This window comes from Trichechus manatus, unplaced genomic scaffold (assembly GCF_000243295.1).
Source record: "Trichechus manatus latirostris isolate Lorelei unplaced genomic scaffold, TriManLat1.0 scaffold00008, whole genome shotgun sequence".
NCBI classification, from domain to species: domain Eukaryota; kingdom Metazoa; phylum Chordata; class Mammalia; order Sirenia; family Trichechidae; genus Trichechus; species Trichechus manatus.
The window spans coordinates 29705842-29719331 of NW_004443944.1; the positions used below are offsets into that span (position 1 = coordinate 29705842).

Below are 13490 nucleotides of genomic sequence, written 5' to 3' on the forward strand. Positions count from 1 at the left end.
TTCTCATTGCATAGTACTCCATTGTGTGTATGTACCATAGTTTGTTTATCCATTCATCTGTTGATGGGCATCTAGGTTGTTCCCATCTTTTTGCTATTGTGAACAATGCTGCCATGAACTTGGGTGTGTGAATTTACAAATGTTTTGTTAAATTATTTCCCAATAATAAAAAAAAATTTGGTCGATAAAAGGGGAAAAAATTGGCGGCTGATTAAGAACAAGATAACCCAATTGAAAAATGGGTAAAGAGCAGCAGCAAAAATAAATGGCCTTCCAAATACTCTTTCACAGAGAGAAATCAAGAGTGCAAAAAATATTTTCATCATCAGTTACTCAAAAAATGTTCATATTTGTCGTAAAAGATAGAAGGTCAGGATCTCTCAGCACCCCCTCACCTTAACCCACCCATTACCTCAACACCTATAACAGAGTTCATATTGGCCTTCTATAAATTCCCAAAAGAGTCCAAATTTCAGAGTGTATCTACCTCTAAAATATGAACCAACATTCCTTATTGTTGCTTCTATTAAAGAATTAAGGGAAGGCAGTGGTATTACTGAACTCCTGGCTTGTGTCAAGGTGTTTGCACAGAGAGTATTTAATCTTCATTATGACACTCTGAGATGGGCATTCTTATGCCTACTGATGTGGCCAGAAAGATTAAAAACTTTATTCAAATCACATAGCAAGTAATTTGTAAAAAATCAGCATATTAACCAAGATCTGTTTCATTCCTTTCATTAATTCATCTTCCAAAACATGAATGGACAGAAATGTGCCATAACCTATCACTGTAGTTCTTCAGTTGCTGCAATGGCAAAAATATTGAACTTGTTTTAAAATACGTAAATCAATTCTGGGTGTTTCCGCCTAAAATGGCAATGTTGACTAGTAGAAAGCCCTAAAAAATGAACAGGAATTTTCATGGGTGTCAATGGGTCAAATTCTGACACTGCACTGAAATCCCTGGGAAGGCAAAAATTACCACCATTTCTAAACCAGGAGACCTGTCTAGGAAGAAGGAAACCCTTTCATTAGAAAGTGAACATGCAATCATTCTTGGACCCCTTCCTCTACTGTTGGAAGCAGGGAGCTCATGAAGATGCGGGGCTCAGACGTGACATGTGTCTTAAAGCAATTATTGCCAATAACTGAAGCTAGCAAATGATTACTCAATATGATAAAGTGCTTGTTGTAATATAATTTCTATACTTTTGTATGTTTGAAAGTTTTCATAATAAAAAGATTTTTTAAAAAATTTTTTTCCCTATTTTTATTGAAAAAAAAAAAAAGGGTAAAGGACTTGAGAAGACATTTCTCCAAAAAAGATATACATTAGTCATTAGGGAAATGGCTAATGCAAATCAAAACCACAATGATACACCACTTCACACCCACTAGTATGGTTATTATCAGAAAAACGAGGATGTGGAGAAATTGGAACCCTCATCCGTTGCTGGTGGGAATGTAAAATGGTGCTGTCACTGTGGAAGACAGTTTGGTGGTACCTCAAAAATTACAGAGAGTTACCATATGACCCAACAATTCCACTCCTAGATATATATCCCAAAGACTTGAAAGCAGATACTCAAACAAATATGTGTATGTCACTATTCGTGGTAGCATTGTTCACAATAACTAAAAGGTAGAAATAACCGAACGTGGTATATACATACAATGGAATATGATCAGCCATAAAAGAGACAAAGTCCTAATACATGCTACGACATGGATGGATCTTAAAAGCATTATGCTGAGTGAAATAAGTCAAACATAAAAGGACAAATATTGCATAATCCGACTTATATGAAGTATCTCGGATAGAAAAATGCACTAAAAGGTTATTAGTGGTTACCAAGGGACTAGGGGGAGGGAGAAGTGGAAGTTACTACTTTCTGTTTAGGGAGATGAAAAACATTGGAAATGGATTGTGGTGATGGTAGCACAGCATGCTGAATGTAATTAATGTCATTGAGTCATACACTTAAAAATGGTTAGAATGGGAAACTTTTTGTTGTATATGGCTGTTGTGTGGAGGATGGATTGTTTCAAGGAGATTAGGACAGCTGATGGTGGCAGGGACTAGGGCAGTGGCAGTAGGGATGGAGAAGCTGGGAGTTGGGAGGTAGACATTAGGCTTGATGATTGGTTTCTTATTGAGGGGGCATCAGGAGTGGCTTCTTCATGCAGACCTGGGTGACTGAGTGCACTGTGGTGCCAGTCATGGAGATGGGGACCCAGAAGTAAGAGTGGCTTTAAGTGCCAAACATGGAGAATTTGGGTGAGTTTGGGTGTATTCTTTGAAGCTCCTGGGGCCTCATCCCAGAGGCCTCCCCATCCCTCAGCAGCCCCTTCCTGGCCTGAATAAGATTGAGGGCTGAGCCTGAGGCTTCTTGCTTTCCCTCCTGCTCAGGCATCCGAGGCATCTCCGAGGAGACCACAACTGGGGTCCACAACCTATACAAGATGATGGCCAACGGGATCCTGAAGGTGCCTGCCATCAATGTCAACGACTCGGTCACCAAGGTGAGCCCATGGGGCAGTGACAGTTCCACTCTTGGCTCCCGGCACAGCTTAGGAGTAAGCCCTTGAAGAAGGGCCCCAGGAAAGCTGCAGTCTGGCGATATGACACCCTCATTTAAGGGGAAAAAGGGGTTGTAGACTGAGGGTAATGAGTGCATTGAAGAGGGGAACTACACAGTGAGCTTCAGAGCTGGGTTTTTGAGGAAGGCTATTGGACTAGCAGAGAAAGGCTAGCGAGAAGGTCTTGGAGCGGATCAGGATAAAAAATATGTGGGGGGCTTAGCTGGAGGGAAGGAGTCACAGAAGATGATCGGCCCCAGGCCCACCAGGCTGATAGAGTTGGTGCAAGGCACCTGGGCTCTGTGAAGACTCTGAGGCTTAAGGGAGCCTGGCCTTGAGGCCCATGTCACTCCTTGCACCCTCTCCTTTCAGAGCAAGTTTGACAACCTGTATGGTTGCCGGGAGTCCCTCATAGATGGCATCAAGCGGGCCACAGACGTGATGATTGCAGGCAAGGTGGCGGTGGTGGCAGGCTATGGTGACGTGGGCAAGGGCTGTGCCCAGGCCCTGAGAGGTTTCGGGGCTCGTGTCATCATCACCGAGATTGACCCCATCAACGCGCTGCAGGCTGCCATGGAGGGTACGATACGGGGAGGGTTGGCTGTGAGTCACTGGGGCCAGAGGAGGGGCAGTGTCACCTCCAGTAACTCGTGGCCACTGTTTCTGCACAGGCTATGAGGTGACCACCATGGAGGAGGCCTGTCAGGAGGGCAACATCTTTGTCACCACCACAGGCTGTGTCGACATCATCCTTGGCCGGTAGGTGCTGGGTGAGGGCCTTGGAGCCTGAGGGAGGGAGGCAGGCCTGGGGCTGCTCTTTGTTCCTAACTGTCTCCCACGAGCTTGGACTCCCCCACAGGCACTTTGAGCAGATGAAAGATGATGCTATCGTGTGTAACATCGGACACTTTGATGTGGAGATTGATGTCAAGTGGCTCAACGAGAACGCTGTGGAGAAGGTGAACATAAAGCCTCAGGTGAGAAGCTCCAGCCCTGCTGGCAGAGTGGGCAAATGGAAGGCTTAGGAGGGGTGAGCTCATGGGTTGGCCACCGTGGAGGGCAGATAAGGAACCTGGTGCAACCTGGGCAGTAGGATGGGGAGAAGGAGGGCCTGGTTTCAGATCCAGGCTTGAAGTGTCAGCAAGAGCCCTGGAAGGTTTTAGGCAGGTGAGATTGCTGTTTTAGAAAGGTCTCTCTTGCTACTCTGCTACTCTGTGAAAACAGTAGAGGAAGAGGGGAGGCAAGGAGGCTTTCAAAGGTTGCTCTTTTAGTAGTCCTGGAGAGGGGTGATGGCAGCCTCCACTTGGAGTGGTGGGAAATGGAGAAAAGTGGATGATGGATGGACTGGATGTGGGGTCAGGATGAGGGAAGAATCAAGAAGACACTAGATGTCTGGCTTGGACAGCTGTGCAAAAAGTGGGACCATTTACTGAGCTGTGAAGACAGAGTTGAGGAAGAATAATTTTACAATGAGGTAATTGAAAAATGAGTTCCTTTGGAATATGTAAAATTTTATTTGAGTTACATTTATTGTGGAGTTATTTTTCTCTGATTATAAAAGTAATAAAGTGTTTCTGGAAGGCATTTTGACTTTGGATATCAACAGCTTTATAGTTAAGCAAATTCTTTTGGTAGTCTTTCTCCTAATAATTGATCCTTAGGAGATAATTAAGTATGTACATAAGGATGTTCGTCACAGTGCTGTTTAGCTGTAATAGGGAAAACTGAGAATAATCTCACTATTAGTAAGGTATTTTTTTAAGCAGCTGTGTTTTTTGTTTTCTAATTTTATATACTAAAAGTGAACAGTTTTTAAAAGGGGAAAAAAAACATTTTAAATGGGGTGTTTTGGTGCCCATCGCTATCCTTGCGACATTATGCAGAAGATAATAGACACAGACTTGGCCGAACCACCTGATCAGAGACACACCACATGCCAGCCAGGAGACCCGAGCCCCAGAGAGGTGGGCAGGCGCCCCTCTGTGCACACGCAGCACCCGTCAACCCGCCCCACCCCATTCCCCTGAATTCCAGGTGGGGCCTGCACTAGCCTACAGGTGTCAGTTCCTGGCCAGGCAGAGGGTGCCTCCATCTCTCTGCTTAGGAGGCCTGGCAGTCTCACCACACAAGAGAGTGGGTGGGGCATGCTTACCTGGCACCGAACACCCCTGAGAGCTAGCCAGGCCTTTCTCTGCAAAGGCCACGTGGGGCTTCCTTGGGTTGATGGGTAACCCCTTCCACAAGCTGTCTCTATTCTCACCCTCAAGATCTTTGACAGTCCTGCCAACTTTTTTCCCAATTCGTTTTCTACCTGTCCTCCCAAGGACCCGTACACTCGGGCCCCCTGGACCACCTCCTGGACGCACCACCATAGTCCCTGCTTCTGTTATCTGTCTAGATGGCGGCTCCTTTTTTTTTTAGAATGGAGCAAATGCCTTTTCTTTGCCCATTGAACTCCCACACATGCTCCAAACCCCAGCTCAAGGGACCCCCTTCCTGGCCAGCTCCTCAGGCAGAGGAAGATGCCCACAACCCTTTGTGCAGACTTCTAGTATAGCATCCTTCACCTGCAGTTGGAATCACTGGTTCTGGTCTCCCCAGTTGAACCATCAGTGCAGAGTCCAGGTTAATGTATCCCTGCAATGGGCTTGGCTCAAACAGTTTCAGTGAATGTTTATTGAATGAATGAATACTGGATGGACATCAAAGACCTTTCCTTGGAACTGTAATAGGCCTTTGGAGTAGCCTGGAAACCTGGGCCTTTGGGGAGATGTGTGGGAGTCAGTGTCAGGGATGAGGGATTGTAGGTGCAAGGATGGGAGGGGAGAAAAGCGCCTTTGTGTGTGTTCAGGCATTTGGGAGAGATGGAGGGTTGTGGGGGTTGAGGCTAGTGATTTTCATTTCTCCTTCACCCACTAAACCAGGGTTCTCAACCTTGGCAGAATCAGCCTGGACCAATTAAACTGGAATCTCTGGGAGCGAGGCCAGGGTATCTCGATTGTTTTTTAAAGCTCCTAAGGTGGTTTCGATGTGCAGCCACGGTTGAGAGCTGGGGCATTCAGCTTTTACTAAGCATGGTGGTTGAGAACATAGGATCTATTCTCAGACTGACCAGGCCCAGATTGTAGCCACATTTTAGTGTGTGGCTCTGGGCAAATGACTTACCCTTTTAAACTTCAGTTTTGGAAGTACCGATGTTGTTGTTAGTTGCCATTGAGTTGATTCCCACTTACGGTGATCCCATGTGTGCAGAGTAGGGCTACTCCATGGGGTTTTCAAGGCTGTGACCTTTTGGAAGCAGATCGCCAGGCCTGTCTTCCACGGTGCCTCTGGGTGGGTTTAAATCACTAATCTTTCAGCTAGTGGTTGAGCACTTAACTGTTTGCACTACCTAGGGACTCCTTTAAGTACTAATACCTGTTGCTGTCTAGTCGGTTCCAACTCCTAATGACCCTATAGGACAGACTAGAACCGTCCCATAGAGTTTCCAACGCTGTAAATCTTCTTTTAAATAGTTTTTTATTGTACTTTAGGTGAAGGTTTACAGAACAAATAGTTTCTCATTAAACAGTCAGTACACATACTGTTTTATGACATTGGTTAACAACCCCACAACATGTCAAAACTCTCCCTTCTCGACCTTGGAGGGCCTTTTTTTTTTTTGGTGAAAATATATATAGCCAGAGATACACCATTTCAGAAATTTCTACGTGTACAATTTAGTGATATCAATTACATTGTTCCAGTTGTGCTGCTATTCTCACTATCGTTTTCCAAATTATTCCATCCCCATTACCTTCAACTCACTGGCCTCTAGGCTTCCCATCAAACCTTTTGAGTTGCTGTTGTCAATTTGATCTCACAGAGATAATTCTTTTTTTTGTATTTTAGATGAAGATTTACAGAACAAATAGTTTCTCATTAAACAGTACACATATTGCCTTATGACAATGGTTAACAACCCCACGACATGTCAACACTGGCCCTTCTCAACCTTGGGTTCCCTATCACCAGCTTTCTTGTCCCGGCCTGCCTTCTAGTCCTTGTCCCTGGACTGCTGTGCCTCATTAGTCCCGTTTTATTTTATGGAGCTGTCCAATCCCCATCTGAACAGTGAACCTTGGGAGTGACTTCATGTCTGAGCTAAAAGGGTGCCTGGGGGCCATACTCTCGGGGTTTCTGCAGTCTGTGAGGCCAGTAAATCTGGTCTTTCTTTGTGTGTTAGAATTTTGTTCCACATCCTTCTCCAGCTCTGTCCAGGACCCTCAGTTGTGAGCCCGGTCAGAGCAGTCTGCTGGTAGCCGCACACCATCTCGCTGTACTTGACTCAGTCTGGTGGAGGCCGTGGTAACTGTGGTCCGTTAGTCCTTTCGACTGATCTTTTCCTTGTATCCTGTTCTCTTCATTCTCCCTTGCTCCCTAAAGGGTGAGACCAGTGGAGTATCTTAGATGGCTGCTCACAGGCTTTTAAGACCCCAGACGCTACTCACCAAGGTAGAATGTAGAACATTGTCTTTAGAAACTGTGTTATGCCAGTTGAGCTAGATGTTCCTGGAGACCATGGTCCCCACAGCCCTCTGCCCAGAAATTCAGTCCCTCAGGGAGTTTGGATGTATCTATGGAGCTTCCATGACCTTTCCTCGTACAAGTTGTGTTGACTTTCCCAGTGTTGTGTACTGTCTTACCCTTCACCAAGGTTACCACTTACCTACTGTCTGTTTAGTTCCCCCCCCCACTCCCACTGCTCCCATCCCTTATAACCAACAAAGATTATTTCTTAAGGCTGTAAATCTTTATGGAGGCAGACTGCCACATCTTTCTCCCTCAGAGTGGTTGGTGTCTTTAAACCACTGACCTTTCAGTTAGCAGCCAAGCACTTAACCACTGTCCTAGCAGGCTTCTTCTAAGTTCTAATGGTAATACTTAAATCATAGGGTTGTTATTAGAATTAAATGTGTTTAATATATGTAAAGAATTTAGCACTGGGCACATGGCAATAATAATAAGAAGAACAACAGATTAATATTTATTGATTACTTAGCATGTGCCAAGCCTTGTGCTAAGTGCTTTATATGTATCGGCCCATTAAATTCTCACAGCAGACTCGTGAGGTCTGCAGCTCAGAGTTGCTTAATAAATATTGGCTATTATTATTTGTTGTGTACACCAGGCCCTGTGGTGGAGTTTATTTGGGGGTAGGGAGGCCTGATGGACAAGAAGGTAGGGTGGACAGTGGGTGCAAATGCCTGCCAGCCCTCACCACTGCTCTGCCCACTTGCAGGTGGACCGCTATCGGCTGAAGAATGGGCACCACGTCATTCTGCTGGCCGAGGGCCGGCTGGTCAATCTGGGCTGTGCCATGGGCCACCCCAGCTTCGTGATGAGCAACTCCTTCACCAACCAAGTGCTGGCACAGATTGAACTGTGGACCCACCCGGACAAGTACCCCGTCGGTGTCCACTTCCTGCCCAAGAAGGTGGGTTCCTACCTCCATCCCAGGCCAAGGGCCATGTGTCTCTCCCTAGCTTCCTATGCCAGGCTCATCAGAATTTAGAAAGTGTTTGCCTGTCTGCCCTCTTAGAGTAGAGGTCCTCACAGGATCCTACAGGGAAGAAATCATTCTCCCCATTTGACAGAGGAGGAAACAGACCTAAAGTAGGGAATGACTCCCCTGGAGCACACCCAGAGTGCAGAGCTGGTAATGGGAAGAGCATGGGCTTTGGAATAAGACACATCAGGTTTGAATCTCAGCTTCACCCCTTATAGGCTGTGTAACTGGGGGCAAGTTACTTAGCTTCTCTGTGTCTCCATTTCCTCATGTATAAAATGAAGGCGGTAGGTCTCCTTTAGGGATTATGAGGGTTTCCTTAGGTCAGGACTCACAAACCCACATGCTCACAGGGATCAAGTCAGTGAGTAAAGCGGGTTGGGTGGGAACTGAGAAACGGAAGAGCAGATGTCCCACTGAAAAGGGGTGGCTGCCACTCAGCTGACGTTACCCTTGAACCCGAGCCTATTGGGCCAGAGCTTCTGACCTTTGAAGAGAAGCCAGATGTCAAGATCTTTGTATGGAATACTCAATTTTTAAATCTAGGCAACTCGTTACAGTTTTTAAAAATCACCTGGGTGGTCAACCTGGACACGTCTATAAGCCGAGTGTAGCTCACAGGCTGCAGTTCCGTGGCCTTAGAATGAGATGGTACAGATAATACACTAAGCACGGCACCTAACTCGCTGTGGCGTGTGGTCCGGGTAACCATGACGATCAGGTACTCTGACATCAAATCCAGCGCTCATCCTAACACCCCATGCAGCCTGCCCACCCCAGGGGTCAGAATTGCCGTGTTTAAGTCCTGGCTCTTTTTGCCAGTGTCACAGGTGAACTTGGTGTTGCCATTTGCCCTTTCTGGGCCTTAGTTTCCCTTTCAGCTCTGGTGAGAGTGGCTCTTAACTCTTACAGCCTTTGGCTGCTGGAGAGGCTGTGATGGGGATCTCCATACCACCGCTTTTACGTCTTGATAGGCTGGTTACATCAACTGAGAAAGAGATTGGAAGACACCTGGTGCATTCACTCGAGGCATGGGACATCTGTGCCCAGGGTCAGCCAACTGCTTTCCACCAAGTCTCCCTGGGACCCTGACTTGCCAGACCAAATGTTTTGCCTGTAGGAGCCTCAAGGGCTACCCCATTCCGTACAGCCTGCCAGATCTCTAGGCTTGTAGAGTAAGAAAGATACCCCCTTGGCCCTCATCTGATTCCATCTAGGGGAAATACGGCTATGAATTTGGTGAGAAGTTAGGCAAGGTTGGTCTTTGAAATGAGGCCATGATTGGAAACAAAAGAGGCAAACATTTTGCCTCCTGCTGCAGCCCCTTTCCTCCACCACTGCCAAAACATAGACTGGGGGCCGGATACCCTCACCTTCATGCCTCACAGGCCATGTGTAGGCAAGGGATTAGGCATCTTGGTTAACAAGAATGATGGAGAACAGTCCCCATTTATTTGGTAAGGTGACTGCTTGTACCAAGCACTCTGCATAACCCTGATCTTTGTAACAGCCATGAGAGATGAATAATTGTTAGGTCCATCCTACAGATGAGGAAACTAAGGTTCAGAGATTGAGTCGCTCCCATAGCTGTCAAGTATCAGGCCAGGAATAGACCCAGCTCTGTCTGTCCAAGTTGTTACCCACTATCACAGATAGCCTTCTAGGGGCGGGGTACAGGGAGGAGGAGGGGTATTCTGGGCTAGGCCAGGCCAGGCAGGTGAAGGGATGATTCAGTTTGTACCCTGGGAATTAGAGGCCTTCATTCTGCCACCAGAACTGACCTGGACGCAGATGGGCTCTGGTGCTGCCTTTACCTGTGTTTTGCTTGAGCACGTTACCATCTTCTCTGGGCTCCAGTTTCTTCATGTGTTAAATGTAAGAGTAAACCCTGCCCTCCCTAACTCTTAGGGGCGTTAGTGAGGCTCTCATGAGACAATAGGAGCCCTGGTGGCATAGTGGTTAAGTGCTCAGCTGCTAACTGAGAGATTGGTGGTTTGAACCCATCAGCCTGCTCTGCGGGAGAAAGACGTGGCAGTCTGCTTCCGTAAAGATCACAGCCTTGGAAACCCTGTGGGGCAACTCTGCTCTGTCCTACAGGGTTGCTATGCGTTGATTCTATGGCAGCAGGTTAATGAGACAATGGAAGTGAAACCACTTGGGAATGGGCTGCCTGTGGCCAAAAGCTATCAGGCCATCATGGAATGGGAATTGGAGCCTCTCAAGGACAGGGGAAGGCCCCACCCAGAGCAGAAAGCTGAGAAATTGAGAGCCCCCTTCAGGGTTGACCCTTCTCTCAGTGCCATCACTTGCCCTCCTTTTAAGGTCTCTTTTATGCATTGTAGCACAGGTCAGAGGTAGGTATGTGTCTTATCTAACCCCAGCCTATGTCCTGGGAGTCTGCTCCATCTCTTCAAAGCTTCCCCAGGGGCCAAGGTTGAAATGCTTGGGACAAGTTCTGAGGCTTTGGACCTGGGTTTAAATCCCAGCTCTGTCACTCACTAGCTATGTGACCTTGGACAAGTCATTTCACTTTTCTGAGCCTTGATTTCCTTATCTGTAACGGGGGGGATTGTAACTTTTTATTACTTAGGATCCTAACTTTTTATTACTTAGGATCCTTTTGGTGGTAAGTGGAGCAAAGGAATCCTGGCCAGACCACCAGTATAGTAGTTATCTATTGCTGTATATCAATTTAACCCTAAAATTTAGTAGCTTAAAACAACAAAGATTTTTTATTCCCATTTCTGTGGTCCAAGAATTTGAGAGCAGCTTAGCTGGTTGACTCTGACGGAATAGTCTTTCATGAGGTTGCTGTCAAGATTTCTGTCAGGCTGCAGTCATCTGAAGGCCTGACTAGAGCTGGAGGATCCACAACGCATCGCTGCTGGTAGGAGGTCTTTCGATAGGGCTGTTCAAGTATCCTCATAACATGGTAGCTGGTTTCTCCCAGAGCAAGTGATCCAGGGGAGAGCAAGGAAGAAGCCACAGTGCCTTTATGACCTATCCAAAGTTGCACACCATCAATTCCGCTCTGTTCGGTACATTAGAAGCGAGTCATTCAAGGGGAGGGGAATTAGGCTCTACCTTGTGAAGGAAGGAGTGTCAAACAATTTGTGGACATATTTTAAAGCAACCACAACTAGTTTAATGAAAAGGAACTCTATTGGCTCTATAATGGAGACGTCTAAGACTCAGACACTGGATCCAGGGGTTCAGTGTCATCAGAGCTCTGTCTTTCTCTGTTTGATCTACGTTCACTTCATTTGTCAAATAAACTCACCACTCAGCTGAGACAGACAACCTCCCTGTTTAGAAATCCCCATGGTGCCCCTTTCTCTACCTTTCTTAGAAAATATATCCTGTCCATAGATGAATTCCAGAGAAACGTTTTGGTTAGCTGCTTGGGTCATTTGGGACTCGGGGAGGGATGTAATTGATGGTTCCACCAGGCTCACTTGGAGAGGAGGATGTGGTGTGCTTCCCTCTCAACGAAGGGAGCTGGGCAGCCAAAAGCAACACATCCCCTGCAGTCTGGGTATAAGGATGGAATGAGGTAATATGGGTAACACATATGTCTCCAAGCCCCAACAGAACAGTTTCTGTGTCTTTCAGTGGCGGGAGGCCGCAAAGCATGACACTAATCTCAGGTTTTCTGTGTTTTCCCCCAGCTGGATGAGGCGGTGGCTGAAGCCCACCTGGGCAAGCTGAACGTGAAGCTGACCAAGCTGACTGAGAAGCAAGCCCAGTACCTGGGCTTGCCCTCCGATGGCCCCTTCAAGGCTGATTACTACCGCTATTGAAAGCCAGGCCTGCCCTTTGCCTTCCAACTGGAGTCCCTGCCCAGGCCCCAATTCTCCTCCTCAAGAACAAATGGCACTAACTTTGAGATTGGTTTGTCATTGTCCCCTTCGATCCACTCCCTAGAGCTGGTCACTCAGCCTTGGCCCCTGCTGCATCCCTCATACTGTTCCGGGTATGGCAAGGGGCATTGAGAAAACCCTCCCAAAGCCCTGGTCACGATGGAGGTGCGAGGAGACACCTACAGGAAACCATGAGCTCAGGGGTCTTGGAACTGCTCACTCAGTCAGTCTTTAGGCAGTGATCAAAGCCCATGCGCTTTACATCTGGGTCCTCAGTTGGCCTTATGGACTTTACCCGTGTGCTTGGTTTACAGGCTTACTGATTCCTCAGCCCGTGGCAGATCAGAAGGAGCACTCAAAGGGCAGAGTGGAACTGTTAGAGTTTAAATGCTCCTGAGAGCCTGGCTTAGTGCAGGCATTCTCTTAAACCTCGGGACAGTGAGCTTGGAACTTTTAGTCCCTATTTTACAGGGGTTAGAATAGACTACTAGGGGACAGCCAAGAGAGCAAGAGAAGTGACAACGAGAGGTTGAGAGGGGCCAGAAAAATGTAAAAGCACGTATAGGTCTGCCACTGCTTTGTAACTTGCCAGTTTCTATCACATCCCTGGGTCAGAAAGAAGTTAATTTGGTTTATAATGTGTTAAGGAGAGAAAGAAAGTGGGTTAATAAAAATTTTGGTGCCTGAAAGGATTTTGAGCCTTTATTATATAGATAATCCACTGCTGTCAGTGTGTGGCATGAACAAGGGGTCATAGTTAAATGCTAATGAACAGCAAGAAGACTGGTCCAGAAGGGGTTATCTGCAGCGTGGATAGTAAGGGCCACAGGCAACTTCTTGGGCTTGGAAGTAAAGAGGGAACTCATCTCTTCTTCAGTTATATCTCTCGTAAATAGCTTGTTTTTTTTAATTCAGTCATTTAATCGGCGAATTTATCATATTTTGTTTGTGTTTATTCCCTCTGCCTTGTTTTTTGTGTTCTTATTCATATTTTCTTTTTCTCCCCATTACTACTTTTCTTTGAATTGATCCAGTGTTCCTTGGGGGACTATTTATTGAGCACCGACTGGGTGCTGAGGCTTTGTAATCGATTCACTTATTCTCACAACAACCTTGTTATTATCCTAACTTTACAGATGAGGGCGGAGATTCAGTAATTAAAGTGGCTTTCCAAAACACAGTTTACAAGGGCTTCACCATTATTTAAATCACTGGAAGGCAGGTGGGACATTGGGCTGGGCTTTGTTCCATGTGCTCGAATGATCATTTACTGAACTCCTGTTCTGACCTTGGGAACCAAGGAAAAGCAAGACCCCACCTGGGAAGGCTACTGGAGAGATGGGCAGCCACTGAATAGAACGCCCAATGGGGGATGCCAGGATGTTCAAGATCTGACCCCAGCCTGCCAAAATCTGAAGCTTGAGAAAGCAGATAAACAAATAGCCTTGCCGTCTCTTGGCACTCCCCTTTCTCTGCCCAGCTTCAAAATACAGTGCCTG

At 46.6% G+C, this 13490-nt stretch overlaps 1 protein-coding gene across 5 annotated transcripts in view; it reads left to right on the plus strand.

Moving 5' to 3' along the window:
• Positions 1–12681, plus strand: part of AHCY (adenosylhomocysteinase) — a 24246-nt gene extending 11565 nt beyond the window's left edge. For 2 of the 5 annotated variants that reach the window (XM_004370425.3, XM_023725221.1), the window contains exons 5-10: positions 2414–2526; positions 2956–3163; positions 3255–3342; positions 3443–3560; positions 7865–8059; positions 11800–12681. In XM_004370425.3, the coding sequence (XP_004370482.1) occupies positions 2414–2526; positions 2956–3163; positions 3255–3342; positions 3443–3560; positions 7865–8059; positions 11800–11931 (854 nt within the window). In that variant the 3' untranslated portion in view covers positions 11932–12681. The other 3 variants (XR_002822931.1, XR_002822930.1, XM_023725226.1) reach the window with 3 other exon arrangements.
• The last annotated feature ends 809 nt before the right edge of the window (positions 12682–13490 follow it).